The sequence below is a fragment of the Chelonoidis abingdonii genome, chromosome 10 (genome assembly GCF_003597395.2).
Source record: "Chelonoidis abingdonii isolate Lonesome George chromosome 10, CheloAbing_2.0, whole genome shotgun sequence".
Classification (NCBI taxonomy): Eukaryota; Metazoa; Chordata; order Testudines; family Testudinidae; genus Chelonoidis; species Chelonoidis abingdonii.
In genome coordinates, this window is record NC_133778.1 from 28,647,326 (window position 1) to 28,662,597 (window position 15,272).

Genomic DNA, 15,272 nt, shown 5'->3' on the forward strand with positions numbered 1-15,272 from the left:
TTGGAGTGACTTGTGGGAAAGGGAGCAGCTTTCAATCTCTATTATTTTAAATGGAAAAGGACAGAAAGGAAACCAGCAAAAATTGGAACATTTCTTTATCTTGGCAATTTTGATCACAGAAATTATTTTGGCTCCAAGCCTGGCACAACATATACTGCAGGAGAAGATGAACCCATTCCTTACCCAGGTTCTTTAATTCCCAAATAAAATTAAGCTACTGCTGGCATTTAATTTTAAACTAGGACTGTGAAAAATTCAAATAAGAAAAAAAAACCAAAGCCAGGAGAAACTTTCCTGCCTTTGATTTCAATGGGAAAGGAAGCACCTCTGAGATAAACACAAACATACCTCTGATGTAACCTTTTTACTCAAACATTTCTCATCCTACTCCCAAAACTACTAGCTTTACACAAAAATTTGGCATGCTCTCATTTTTAGTGGCAAAATGATTTACATGACAAATAAAGAAACATGAAACTGAGGTGTAGAAAATGTTCTTTATACTAAAGAATTTATTTCTTCAGCATTTTAAATATCCTGCAGGAATAATTATTTTTGACCCTCATTCTTGAGGTTTGTCATCTGCTGCATCCTGTATTAGGTTCTTGCCAGGCTGAGTGATAAGCACACAGATCTTGGAGAAGATTCAGGCTGAATCAAGATTGTTTCCCCCTCTTCCACAAGCCCCACTTACCTTTATTTTTCTGTTGGAGCAGGCTGCCTACAACTCTTTCCTCCCCTGATGGCTCCTCCCTCAATCCTCTTGGGGTGGAGCTGACCAGGAAACAGCTAGTAGTCTGGCTGCTCAACCCTCCATAGGAAATGACCTCATTAGAGGTGGAGGTCTGCAGCCATTAAGCAGCTTGGGGATTAAGAAATACCCTTCTAGTCCCACTGGTGCCCTTACCTAACCTGAGTCTGGGACCTGGGCAGCCCAGCTTGCACCAAGGTAATGGGAGATATTTCCAAGTTAGTATGGAAAAAATCAGTTAGCATATTAGTCCATCCCTCTGCTAATCCAGAATTGTTCTATATAACAAAGCATTAATATTACAACCATAGTCAGAAAAATGATTAATTTAAAAACGGCTCCTTGTTGCTTCATTCAGCTGCTTCTTATTGTGCATGTCCTCTTGCTCACATCTGAAAAGCTGATTACCAAAAACTAGTTTTCTTACTATATTAATTGCTTGTTGTGGTCAACTCCTTCACATAGCCAACACAAACAGGGAGGAGAAAGCTGTATTTTGACTGTTTCGTGCACTGTTAACCAAACTGCCAGCTGAAGTTCCAATTCCAAAATCTTTATTGCTGGTAATGATGTAGCAAGCAGACAGAACACAGCTTTAATTTTGAGAGAGCATGTTACAAATTGACAGTCCATTTTATATATTTATATATTTGACATAAAGTAATTAGTTAAAGATTTATTGCTCTTTTGAAACAAAGGAAAAGCTATGGGAAATATGAGAAAGTCATAACAATAACTTCGTTATTTACTTTTTTTTCCTGGATCACCTCTCTTCTCTCCAGGAACTATTCTCTGCCTCCCCTAGAAATTAGACAAGTTTTATTACTACAATATCTGCTCTTGCTAGATAAGTCTAATTCCTGGCAACAGACAATATGCATAAAGGTCAACAGAAAATGAAGGTCACAGCTCCATTGTCAATAATTTTTATAAAACAAAACTTAATTCTTGGATGGGGTTCATTTAAGAATTTGAGAAAAGGTCAAAAGGTTACCCCACTGTGACACAAGAAGAGAAGTTATATATCATTCAAACAGAAAGTATTTTCTATTAATATTATAAATTGTATTATCTGAAACTTATTTTTAACTATTTAGTCCTTTGGTACCAGGGCAATTAGGAATTGCTATATTAGATCCAATATGTTTTATATTGCTACGTAGTAATGGGAATTCTGATTTATTACATTAAAAAGATGATCTTCTCCTGAGCATACAAAGGGCTTTAAAAACTTGTCCATTATTGTTGTAGTGGAAGAGAGAGACTGCTAACACGCACCTTCCCAGAGCTGTGAGGGCCTCTCCTTGGACTACATGCTGTGCAGTGTGTATCCTCATGTAACAAAAAGATTAAGTTTAGTGAATAGATCCAAAATATTAAGAAAAACAATCTCAGGGCAACCAATATATATACAATATATATATAAATTTTGCCAAACCAGTTGTACCAGACAGAGAACTGTTTTCAGGTTTGTTTTTAGACATCCAGACAAGAAATAGAAAATTAACCTCTTTGTAATTAGAGTATGAATGTGAGATGTTAACACTATTTAAGTTAATGGGAGTTTTGTCATTGATTTTAAGAGGGTCAAGATTTCACACTGAGTCTCTTAACAGTAATGCAAAATTAATCAGTGCTGTATATTGAGAAATCTTAATCAGATGGTTCAAAGATACCCAGCTTTTGTGGGAAGCTACTTTCTTTTTTTCTCTGTTAATACCCTCGTTAAAGCCCTGAGCTATGCAGAAATGTGACTTAAATGCCTTTTGCAAGAACTAGAGGTGAGTACCTCTAGTATCCTGGCTAAATTCCACTTTACATAATTACAATCTGCCTACCTAAATCCCTTCTACAATTTAAACTGGCTACAATACTCTACATCATCTTTTTTGCTTCTGATATGCAGTGTTGCTGAAGGCAGCTGAACAACCACTGTGTTTCATCCCAGAAATGGCTACATTTCAGTAGGTGAAGCAATTTTTGTGTGTGCAAATAGTAATGCAGGTCTACATATATTGTACAGAAGTTTGAAAAAAATCATAAATCATATTGCCATCATTGGCTAAAACTCCAATCCCATACATACATCATCAATCATATTGCCATCATTGGGCTAAAACTCCAATCCCAACACAAACTACCAAGATCATAAGAAGTACTCCTATAAGTGAAATTCTTCTAATGGAGCAGCCAGGTACTCAGTAGTTTTGAAGATCACGTCACTTATTTAACCATCTAACTCCAGATTTAGTAGTTTAACTTTAGGCATCCAGTTTTCAAAACCTTGGCCTAAAGTTATAGAAAACACACATTTTGAAAGGATATCCCACATCATTTCAAGTTGTTTCCTGTTTTATTTATTGTTGACAATCATTTTGACTATTACCCAGGTTTTAAAAGGCAAATCACACGTTTGTGTGTTGGCAGACTGCAATATATGAAGAGAAGGACTCCAGTGCAAAATAGCCATATGATTGGCAGTCAGATATATACAATGCATAGTGCATCAAATATGAAGAGCTAGAAGACACAGAAAACAGAATTTATGTCCCAAGATGTCTCTTTCTTTCTCTCGATCTTATATAATATTTTTATTTTTTTTTCCCATTCAAAAATAACTAAAACACATTGGGGGAAAAGATAAAAGAAAAAAAAAGCTATTACAATGTAATCACTGCTACTTAATAATAGCTATAATTTACCCTCTTTGAAAGGTAAACAGAAATAGCTAAGTCTTTGGTTGTAAGGGTTAGTAATCATGAAGTATAAGATTCTATTGGGAAAAAATGTACATTAGACCCTGATGTTGCAGTTAAGCTGAATGTAAGGAAATTCTCAGTGGGGCTCTGCATAGGCACAGGGTCCACCTGCACAGAGCTGGCTGTAGAATCAGAACCTCGGACTATGGCAGGCATGGAATGTTTGTCACACATGGAATGTGTTTGATATTTGTCAGTCATTTATTATGCAGTTAGTGCTGGATAGTTCTGGTTCTCTGGAGTGAACACTGATTCAGTGAGGCCTCAAGATTGAGAAAGTCTCTCTCAGAAATCCATGTTCCATATAACTTGATGTGTTGTCCCTGGAGAGAAACTGTCCCTGGTTTACATTTAGAAGCAAACATGGCTCATCTATTTAAACCTTGTGGTGTGTGATTATCTTAATTTCTTTTAGATCATCAAATGCCTTTATGTAAATGTGGAATCCGCCAAGGGCTGACAGGGCTTGTTGAAGTAACCACCAGACTAGGGAAAATGGAGGGTAGTTAACCTTAACATTTGTATTCTGACCACACAACTGATATGGTAAAGAGGTTGGCTAAAACCAAGATAATCACTTTTCTCCAGCTCCTCAAGAGGAGGGGAGAAGCTCATGTTTGGGGGATGGAAAATCGCCAAATGCAGGTCAAAGAAACCAAGGTGTAGATGCTAGCCTTTAAAAGTCAGCAGCTGGATGGGTTAGTGGGAAGACTCTGAGAGGCACACAGGAAGTTTGGGGCAGGAGAGGGTAACAGATTGCATGCTTTTAAAGCAGTGGTACCTGGTTTAGCTGAGGACCAACCAAAGGCAAAACAAGCTTACCTGGGAGAAGAGAGAAAGAACTAGAAAGGCTCCATGATTGGGAAATCAAGCCGTGAGCAGCAGGAGAAGGATCTTAGACTCCCCCAGAGGACTTTGATCCCAGCTCAGAGAATGCTTGGGACTGGTGAGGAAACTGAGGCAAGGAAATGCATGTAGGTTTTATTATTTTTGGATAGATCTGTGTATTTCTCACGCAATTACATAAACAGCAATGGTGTTTTAGAATCCTGTGCAATGTCTCTCTGTGTGTTATATGTTACACCTATCATGTGCCCTTGAAGAGTAAACCAGTGGATCCAGAATGCCTATATGACTGGATTTCTGGGAGAAGGTGTGTTTAAGCTTTTGGGGAGTTTCAGGAGTAAGCACTGATAACAGGGGCCAGCCAGTTGGACTGTTGGGCCACAACACTCAGAAGGGGGTACTAAGTAGAGGAACTACACCCAAAAAATGTGCTTAGGGACCCCAAGACAGGGGCAGTGCCTGGACTCAGTCCAGTGTTGGTTCAGACTCAGGAGGGTTAAAGAACATGGGATCCAACAATTGATTCCCTCACAGCAAGTCTGGTGAATGGCCAACAGGGAGTATTTAATTAGACTTGTCACAAATGCCTTCCTCCTTTCTTTCAATTATTTCTTTGTCCCATACCTAGTAGTTTCAAGACTTGATTTATGTACTTTCATTTCCATCTGCATCTCAAGAGTAATGTTGCTTATATTTAGTTAATCGAGTTTATTTATAATTCAGTCTTGCCTTTATCCTACAATAATGTAACCGTAACTCCTGTAACAGATGAACATTGATTCCTATCAAGTGATAGGAGTATTACCTTGTACCATATCACGTGCCTGGGGTCAGGAGATAAAAATCAGTCTCCCATCTGAGTTCTTTTGTGGCACTCGTATTACAAATACAAAAAGAAAAATATAACAGTTCCACATTCCTTAAAAAAAGAACCAGAATTCAGGAAACAAAATTAAGGCAGACATTATGTCTGTAACTTAACCTAGTGTGTCATATACTTGCCATACTTTTTAATGTCCATTGAAATGCTCTAAAAATCTCTCCCAAGTTCTGTGTAACAGAGTAAAACAATTGTAATTATTTTATTGAAAAAACAAGGACTTTCCAAAACAGGCACCCTCTTATCACCTACACTCTGTCCACTAATCCTTTTTTAGTGGAATTGTTCACATTCCAAGCCCCTGAGCAGCTTTCAAGCAGCCATTTTTTTCTACTTCAAATCTACCATTTTTTTTCCTTTTTACTTGAAATGTAGACTTTTCCCCCAACCCGAAACTGGTCTAAGGTTCAGGACATGCAATATTCAGTCCTAGATCAAGGATTATTTTAAGATCAGCTATCTTATGAGCCACTAGGGTTAGAAGAACAAGTCACATAGTCTTTGGAGAGTTGAGATTTCCCCTCTTCTAATGTTATAAAGTCTGTTATTCTGTCCCTGGGAGTTTGTAACTAGCAGGACTTAAAATTACCATACCGTATTATATAGACAATCTAGTTTATATAACTTCTGGAGGTTTTAAAAGTGTTCTTTTCCCCCCTGTCACCCTGTGTATAGCCAAGGCTACAGGAATACAGCACATAAAATAGGTATAAATAAATAAACATAAAAACTCTAAAAAGTGCCTAGAATAACTTTTTAAAATGTGATATAATCAAAGTCCATTCTTCTGCCTTTGCAGCTATCACTAAACTCCATCTGTAGCTATATATTATTTCCATAGTAAGAAGATTACCTCAAGTGGGGGAAGAAAAACCCCAAACAAAACAGCACTGCAGAGCCAAACAAGCTTCCTAAATAACCAAACAAAATAATAAAAAATATATGGGATACATAAAATCTGAGATAGCATGACACATGGCTCTTATTGCCACCTGTTTAAGAGGAGCTGCATAATTTCCTTGCTGCTGACTATGGTCAACCCATCCCAAGTTTTCTGAATAATTAAAAATAAACTATGGTGAATAGCACCTTTCATTTCAAAGGATGCTTAAGGAAATGTGAATTCCTTTGAAATTGGAATCATCTTGTCCATCATGTATTTCCATTCAGGCATTCACTGTCAGTTTGAATAAATTACATAAACCAAGGTTAAATTCTCCTTACAGACTACATGTTTTCAAGGCTGATGTACCCTCTCTAAACGTGTGAACACCCACTGCCCTAAGTTTACAGAATAGAAAATATTTTAGAAATAGTGCTGCTGTCTTTCTTTACTAATAGTATCTAGAATCACTTATTCTCCTATAGAGAGCAGATTAGTACTTAAGAGCTCTACCAGGTGACTGACAGAGAACTTAGATCTCAGTCAGCGTCTATGGACATTTCATACTAACACCTGATGAATTTACTAAAAACCTATGGACTCAAAGCTGTCACTTCAAAAAGGATGACTATGTAAAATCCACTTATTTTTTTTTTTTTTTTTGCTTCTCGGGTACACACCTGAATGAAAAGAAAGTAGCTTATTTTCTGTCTCCATCTGCTGGTAGGAGGTCATATTATCCATATAGCAGTGTTGGGATTGATCTAAGATACTAGAGTTAGTTTTTCCATTGCAATGAATGCCTGCCAATATTCGCAAAAATAAATTAAAGCAAGAATGGACATATTTTACCTTTTAGCAACATACTTTATTTTTGCATTGGTTGTATTTAGTTTGCCCACACATTTAGCATATTATGTGACACTGTGTGCCAACTTCACTGCAGTCACTTCATGTGTTAGATTTGAGGGGGTTAAATAGTTGCTTATATTTGGTGCTATTTTATCCCGACATCCTACAAGTGCACATAATAGTTCAGTTTTGAAACTTGTGCTACGTGAGAATTATAAAGTTGGGAAGAATGTTAGAGGAGGAACCTAATGATAATATATCAGGCTCACTACGGCCTTCATGGATCAGGTAAGGGCAGGCTCATAGCTTAAATGCAGCAGTGTGGAGTTAGACCCTAGGTGAGGGAATAAACACTGATCTCTTTCTGAAACTCGGTCATGTTTAGAGAGACACAATAGGAATGCAAGAAACCAGGTAATGCTTTACCGGGAATAGTGTGATGTTGGCCCTTGAATAGGGTTGCCAACTTTCCAATTTCTGGACACCCCTGCTCCATGCCCTCCCACAAGTACCCACCCTCCATTCACTCCTCCCCTTCCCTTCATGCCCAGGCCAGGGACCACTGCACTCTCCCCACCCCGCCAGTTACCTGCAGGGGGAAGTCTCCTTCCACTGCATCTGCTCCCCCCTCCCCTGCGACATGTTCAGCCTATCCCCAGCAGCTGGGCCTGGGTAGGAGGTAGCCTACTGCCACCACTTCCCACAGCCAGACTCTCTCTCAAGCAGCCTAGCAACTCCCTGACCCATTTCTGGGTGACTCTGACCCTGGTAGCTGGGCTGAGTGGGGAGTGGAAGGGATGGGGTCACCCCTTCTCACACCAGCTGCTCCACTCGGGGTCCGTGTGAGAGCCCACCAGCCTCCCAACCACTGTGGTGGCTGCCTGCGAGGGTGTGTGAGAGCCTGGCTGTGGGATGACAGAGCCCCTCTCCCTGCTGTGGCAGGTCAATCTGGGGGTGAGGTGGGGCACATGCCCCCCATGCCCTGCTAGCTCCTGTAGGTGGCAACCGGACTTCTAGTGTCCAGTATTCCTTTTAGACCCACTGTCTGGCAACCCTACCCTTGAACAGCTACTCAGCCTGTATTCCTCATTGATAAAATGTTGTCCTTTGAACAGAAAGAAGCCAGAGTTCTTTGGGCTACTGAATAGCATATGGTTGACACTCCTCTCCACCGTAATAGCCATTCAGCAAATACTTGCAATATATACCATCATATGCTGTTTTAGTTACAGAACTGTTAAACAATGATGACACTGCGATTCTGCTGGTATCAAACTATTTATTGTAAATAAGCTTGATGGGCAGTTAAAGCAGACAGGCTGCATTACATTTCCCAACAATTGTTCCTTCCTTCAACTCTTGGGCAATCTATCAGTTTCTCAAACACAGTAATAATGAAGTTTCCTGTTACTGTTTACCTGTATTCCTTCTGTAGCATTACAGTACATACATTTTCTATTATGATGGGTGCAAAACTTCAATACACAAGAACATCCACACTATTTGTAACAATAGAGCAGAATAAATGATACCCTAACTAAGCCATACTGAAGTATTGTGCGTTCTCTTTCTTTATTTTCTTATACACAGATGGCAGAAAAGAGGAAGTCTCCAACATGCTGGTTCAGTCTGCCCATCTGTGTGGAAGAGGGTTGAATGCTGCCTTGGTCACTGTCACCCATGTGATTCTCTGGATACTTCTGGAACCCTCTGTAATTCCATTAGAGCTCCACGTAGAAAATTTGTCCTTGACATTTTTATACATTGGGCAGATCAGCAAAAAGTGCTGAGCAATTTTTTCCACTGATGATTTCAGAATACAAAGTCATGTAATTGCTAGATTTATGCTGATAAAGCTACTTAAGCACCATACTCTAGATAATCTTTTGAGCATTTGTGGTTCCTGCTTTGAACTGCTCAAGTCTAATTAACTGATGTGAGTGATGGATAAATTTCTAATAAAATTCAAAAGTCAACACTATAAATTGACTGTAAAACAAGAATAGCAGTGTTTTAGTGAAATGGTGGAAGTGATACGCCCAGCCAAATGGTTCTGGATACCTTTGTTTAGAGCTCAAGAAAGGAAGCTTTCCAAAAAACCTTTCTACACCCTACATCGAAATAATTAAGGGCATGTTTATATTGACTGGGGATGGGGGATGAGGAAGCTAACACTGATTTAAACACTGGTGATAAAACAGTGGTAGTTGGGGGCTGAGCAACAAAATGCCCATTACGTAAGTGGTTAAAAAGATCTACCTGTACAGTTAACGGTTATATTATTCTTTGACTATTATTCTTTGCTTCATTTATGTACCAGAAGCCCATTAAAGGGTTCACTGTCCTTGCAGAACAGATGCTGTTTCTTTTTAAGTGGTGAAGTTCAGTCAACTGGAATTTTTGAAATGTTTTATTAGAAAGTAGTGATCACAAATACTTTCAACATCTGAAGCACCTTACATCCAAAGATCTCTGAGTGCTCAACAATTGTATTTCAAACCTGTGAAGTATTAGGCTGCATTCGTCCATGCTGGCAAAGGGAAGTGGTGGCGATGGGGCAGGTAAGCTGCTATTTGCGGGCGATTAGGACAGTCAGGGTTTGCACTGCTGAACTCCCAGGGATTCTGCCTGTGCGGTGGCTAGCTGAGATTTCTGCTTTTCTGCTAAACTGTTATTTACCTCCTTCTCCCACCCTGTGTGTTTTGTCCATCTGCCACATCCTGTCCACCACCCAGATTGTATGTTCTCTGCAGCTGGGATTGTCTTCTATGTTACTTGCCTGTACAGAGCCTATCACAATGGGACCCTGCCCTGATCCTCAGTTGGGGTTTTCAGGAGCTACAAGATAAATAGCAACAGCTGCTATGCAGTGAGGTTCAGAGTCTATAGAAATCCTGGTTGGAAAACTGCCTGTCCCTTCGTGATCAATACTGCCCACTTTTGGGCCCTCTGTAGGTCATCCCTGACAGAGCAGTTGTTCTGGGACCCTTTCAAAGACTTTCTTGTGCCTTAGATATTTGAGGGCACCAGCCAATATAATAGAGAACTGAATCAAGCCCATCATCTACATTTTACAGGTGGAAAATAAACGACAGAGGTTAACAGTTGTTTGAGGTAACCGTGTGTCTGAGATAAGAGTGGGGACAAAACCCAGATTCTGTGCTTTAGTCCCAAGACCAGGCTTCTTTTCTTAACTAAAATATATTAAAACTTCAAAATACTTGCTTTGAAATAAGAGCTTTTATATCAAATATTAGAATCCAATAAGAAACTTATGACAAAGGACTGAATGAGAGCTTTTTGGTAGAACACAGTATTTAATATAAAATGCAACATGTCTTGATGTTTCTAGAGAGCAGCTACCCAACTGTAGTCCCTTCTTCTTATCTTTCGCAGTTGTTTTTCCTGATATTTAGACAGTTTAGTTTCAGTAATTTCACCCAAAAATTCTGTAGGATTTATATCTTGTTCCATCTCAGTAAGCTCTAAATCCTCATCTGATTCATCCTCTGCTTTTTCACTGTCCATTTCAACTTCATCAACCACTTCTCCGGCACTTTAAAGTAGAGGGATAGACAAAAAGAGAGACTATCAGTATATTCTACCACAGAAAGGAATGAGGAATATAGTTTTGATATTAAATCATGATACTGAGTTAAATTGTCTGTGCAGGTGAATTTTATACACGTTATATGACTTATTTATGTAGCACTGCAAGAGCACTAGCTACTTTACTTACAAGGAAAAGATATGCCCCAAAGAATTTCCAATTTAAACAGATTACTCTCATCATATGTAGCACATATATACACAAACACACTACAAATATCTACAGTAAGGCCTAATAGTTGGGTCTGATCCAATGTCCTTTGAAGTCTATGGAAAAATTCCCATTGGCTTAAATGGGCACTAGAACAATCCCTTAAACTGAACAGCTATATGTTCAACTGCATGTATCACACACCTTTGCCCATCTTACCCATTCTCTACCCATTAATCCATTTCTCCTGGATTTATTATAACAATCCAAACCCTTGAACACTTCCAAATACCTGACGTTTTATTTGAAATGAAACATATGATAATTTTTTTCTCCATATTATATTTGCATAAAGGTACTGTTTAGACTATATTCAGTCCTGCATCAGTAATAGGTATAATCTCATGATTTTACAGGATTAGAAATAGGTGTTTTATACCATTGGAAGAGTGAGTTTTCCACCCTCCCTACAGACCACAATATCATCTTTAAGGCCTGGAGAATGCAGAGATATCAGACCTTAAAGTGTTGACATTTATAAATATGGAAAAAGCATTACAGTTAAAGTTTCTTTGAAAAGTTAAGAAGTTATTGCTTATAGTGTCCTCTCTCCCGCTCACACTCCCTCAATCTTGTGCAGATGACCAAATGATATTAAAGTAGAATGGGTTTCAAAAAAGAGAGTCCCAATACAAATGTTTAATAGTTACCTACGCTGCCTACCTGCTACCTAATAGCAGCTGCATGTTGTCTGAAAGTTTAATTGGTCTTGTCTGAGATGATCTGTGTAACTCTCTGCTTGCGAGTAACATGGGTGTCTTATACTCATCACTGAATTAAGAAATCTGTACCACACACCCTATATATCTCTGCCTGCCTTTACCTTGATGTCAGTATCCATATCTGCCTGTCAATGGTATAAAACTTGCATATGCGTGAAGTGTATGTAGAATTTATACACACACACACACACACACACACACAATAAATAAATTCTACGTACACTTCACGCATATGCAAGTTATATACCACTGACAGGCAGATATGGCTACTATATCAAGATAAAGTGCATAAATGTTTGCATGTACATGTGTTTATACAATTTTTACATATTTGAATATCACTGTCTTTTTAGAGCCCCATCCTACAAATTCTTATGCTCATGTGTAACTTTACTTATCTGGATAGACTCAGTAATTACAATAGAATTTCAGATGAGTAATGTTACACATGTGTAAGTATTTATGGGATAAGCTGTTAGACTGTATGTGCAGAAATTCTAACCAGGACTACTGACAAACCCTCTTAATGTAGATACAGCTTATACCAGCTAAAAAGTGTTATTGCCCATACAGCTTAAGCTTGTTTAGTGGGTGAAGCAAGTTCTACTGGCAAAAGCACTTTTATACTGATATAACTGCATCTACATGACAGCTTTTGCTGGTATAGAAATGTTGCAAAAACAAGATTGAAAACACCTGCTCCCTGTACCAGCAAAGATGTCTAGTGCTGGTGTATGTCTCTGCAAGTGTTTGTGAAATGCCTAATGCATAGGATACCCAATCCTGGTTTGAGCTGGTGGGCACTACCACAATATGAATAATAATTTAAAAAAACAAACAAAAAAACCAACCCAACCACAACCTGTATTTCTCTGGAGATCTAATTCATTGTTTGGTACACACTTATGTATGAAAGGTTTTCAAGAACAGGCGGTCTAAAGGTTAATCTTAGCATGCTAAGTATTTTATTGGCTTCAGTGTACTTAGCATGCTAATAAATCTACTACAAAATTACTATCACAGGCCACCAACCTATACGGATTTTTTTTTTTTTTTTTAAACAAGAACATACATTTCACAAAAGAGTAAGCTTCATAAACGAAGACACCGCAGACATACCAAAGTGTTGCATATTGCTGCTAAACCAGTTAATCCCGTAAGCTTGCTATGCATACTATCAATAAATTAAATTAAAAAAAAAACCCTAGGAACTCCTGTGGGGGCTTCTCTCCCCAATTTTAACTATTTAAATTTTGACTTCATGATCTCCTTTAGAGATAGAGTATTCAATTCTTGAGACTTCTAAAATGGGGAGTATGTAGAAATGAACATGGATTCAAAGTGCAATTCACTAATACAAATAAATGGAAAGGTCTGTGAATGTCTAACAGACATTTATGTAAAAAATATCATTTAAAAAAATTTGGTCCTTGAATGAAGGTTGAAAACAGTTTAATGGGAAATGAGAAATTTCTAAACTTAAAAGGCAATTTTGCTTATGTTTACATGGAGGCCAGAAAGTTTACCCTCCTGCCCCAAAAATCAATAAATTGGCATATATTGATTCTAATAACAATCTAACAAGATCTTACAGCTTAGGGGGAAAAGTTCTATATTTAAAAAGTAGCTTTAGAAGATATTTAAGTGGTTGCAGAAATGGCACCTTAATTATAATAATTCTTACTAAAAAAAATAGGAAAATTGCCACAACACTTAGGAAGATCTAGCTGATATTTAAAATAAGTTTCATGTGTCAGTTGGAAGCCACCAGCCTTGACTGTTTTTACCTTTTATTCTCCTTGGATATCAGCATTGAATTAATAAAAATGGAACACAGGAAAGAAGCAGATGGCAACACATGTGCAGGAGTGTGTAGGAGCTGAGGAGACAAGAAAACAGGTTTTATTGAAGTTCCATTTTTCATGCTTTTATATATGCTTGTTTATCACACACACACACTCTCTCTAACCTCTTTGATTGCAGGTGAATCTTGGGGTAAGTGACTCTGGACAACTGCTGTGTCAAGATCTGCATTCTCTTTGGATCGTTGTTGATGCCTGTGCTTTCCCAATAGCAAAGAAAAGGGGGTCATAGGGAGACTCTCCTCTACTGCCAGCTAAAAAGAGCAAAGTAAAAAACAGAATAGGTAGTTTAAAAGGGGAAGGAGGCCTTCCTTTCTGAGAAGAAAAGGACAATTTTTAAGTGCCAAGAATCTGAATTCCTCCTCTCATACTAATGCCAACAGCTAACCATATGCTAATGTTTGGTAATGTGTTTAGATTGCTTTCTCTTCAGTTCGTATAAATCTTTCGCCTTTTACTAAGGCACAGTTCAGATATAGTCTAATTACAGTCAGATAGAAATATGCAAGAAAGTTCAGATACAATCTAATTCACTTGGATATTGTGAATATTCTGCTTTAAATTTTACATTTAATACTCCACATTAAACTTTAATTCAGTTATAATCAGAAAAGTGACTTTGTAACAACAAAAAAAAGCACCTTTCTACTCAGATGATCTGATTTCTGTGCACATTCTAAATCAGATCAGATTACTTCAATTACTCAATGGCATATTATCCCCTCTGCCTCTGCATGCAGGGTGGATAAAAACTGATAAGGTCCAAATTTAGATTATAATCTATTAAGGTCATTTAAATTAAATAGAAAAATATTAAGCAATACGTTTGCTGCCAAATATATATTACACTGGACTGGTGGAAGTCACTCACTGATTATGCACCTGGAATCAAAATGTTTTGTAGTGCTAAACCAGTTTTTGACAACAGTAGCCTCTTCTGCAGATGCAGGAAGAATATTTTTTCTTTATTTCAGTTTATTCCCCTAGTTCAGTTAAATTATTTGCTTATTCAAAATTAAGAAACTAACTGGGAGTTAAAATGGCAGGAATACTTTGTTTTCCTCTTCCAATCTATGAATAAAATCTAAGTGTGAGAGGATGAGATCTATTAGTTCTAAAATCTTGAAGGACACGATAACCAGAAAATCAGTTTAATTCACTAACTGCAGATATTACCTTTATTTAATAAATCAAGTTTTAAATATGAAAAATATTTTGCTCAACTTTATAAGAAAAAAAAAGTTTAGTATCTAGCACATTTAAGGTACTTTTATTTAAAAAAAAATTAAACTTCTGTTTTTTACATTTTTAACTGGAGTTTGAATTTCCACCCAAATAGTGCTTGGCACAAATCAAGTAAAAAAATTAATCTAGTAAAGAAGAAATGAATCATTCACCATTTTCTAACATAACTCCTATATTTTTTATTAATAATCTAAATAAACGTAAATTAAGCTATATAATTGCTTAAATCAGCATGTACAGATTTAATGTATTTTCCTGGTTAGCAAAAAGAAGCACCACATATAGTATAAAGACTACATTTCAATTCAACCTGCTTTAATGGTTACCAACCCATGAGAAACAACTTTTCTTTTGGAAAATAACTAAAAAGTACAAATGCAAACCATAACTAAAATCAATTATTTAAATCAAGGTTTGCTGCTTGCTGGTTTAAATAATGATTAAAACCAGTGATTTACCTCAATCCACTCTATCTGCGTGATAGACTGGCCAGGGGACTGGCATCCAATGGCTCTTGGGCCCAGCAGACAGAATCACAGAAGTGGAAAGAACCCCGAGAGGTCATTTAGTCCAGTCTCCTGCACTCAAGGCAAGACTAAGTATTATCTAGACCATCCCTGACAGGTATTTGTCCAACCTGCTTGTTAGGGGG

The 15,272-nt window shown here is 37.7% G+C and overlaps 1 protein-coding gene across 1 annotated transcript in view; it reads right to left on the reverse strand.

Moving 5' to 3' along the window:
- Window positions 1–8,233: 8,233 nt before the first annotated feature.
- WDR75 (WD repeat domain 75) overlaps window positions 8,234–15,272 on the reverse strand; it is a 36,805-nt gene continuing 29,766 nt past the window's right edge. Inside the window, exons 19-21 of the mRNA XM_032802584.2 lie at window positions 13,483–13,629; window positions 13,301–13,392; window positions 8,234–10,527 (exon numbers count right to left, since the gene is read on the reverse strand). Coding sequence (XP_032658475.1) covers window positions 10,320–10,527; window positions 13,301–13,392; window positions 13,483–13,629 — 447 coding nt within the window. The 3' untranslated portion in view covers window positions 8,234–10,319. The remainder of the gene's footprint in view (window positions 10,528–13,300; window positions 13,393–13,482; window positions 13,630–15,272) is intronic.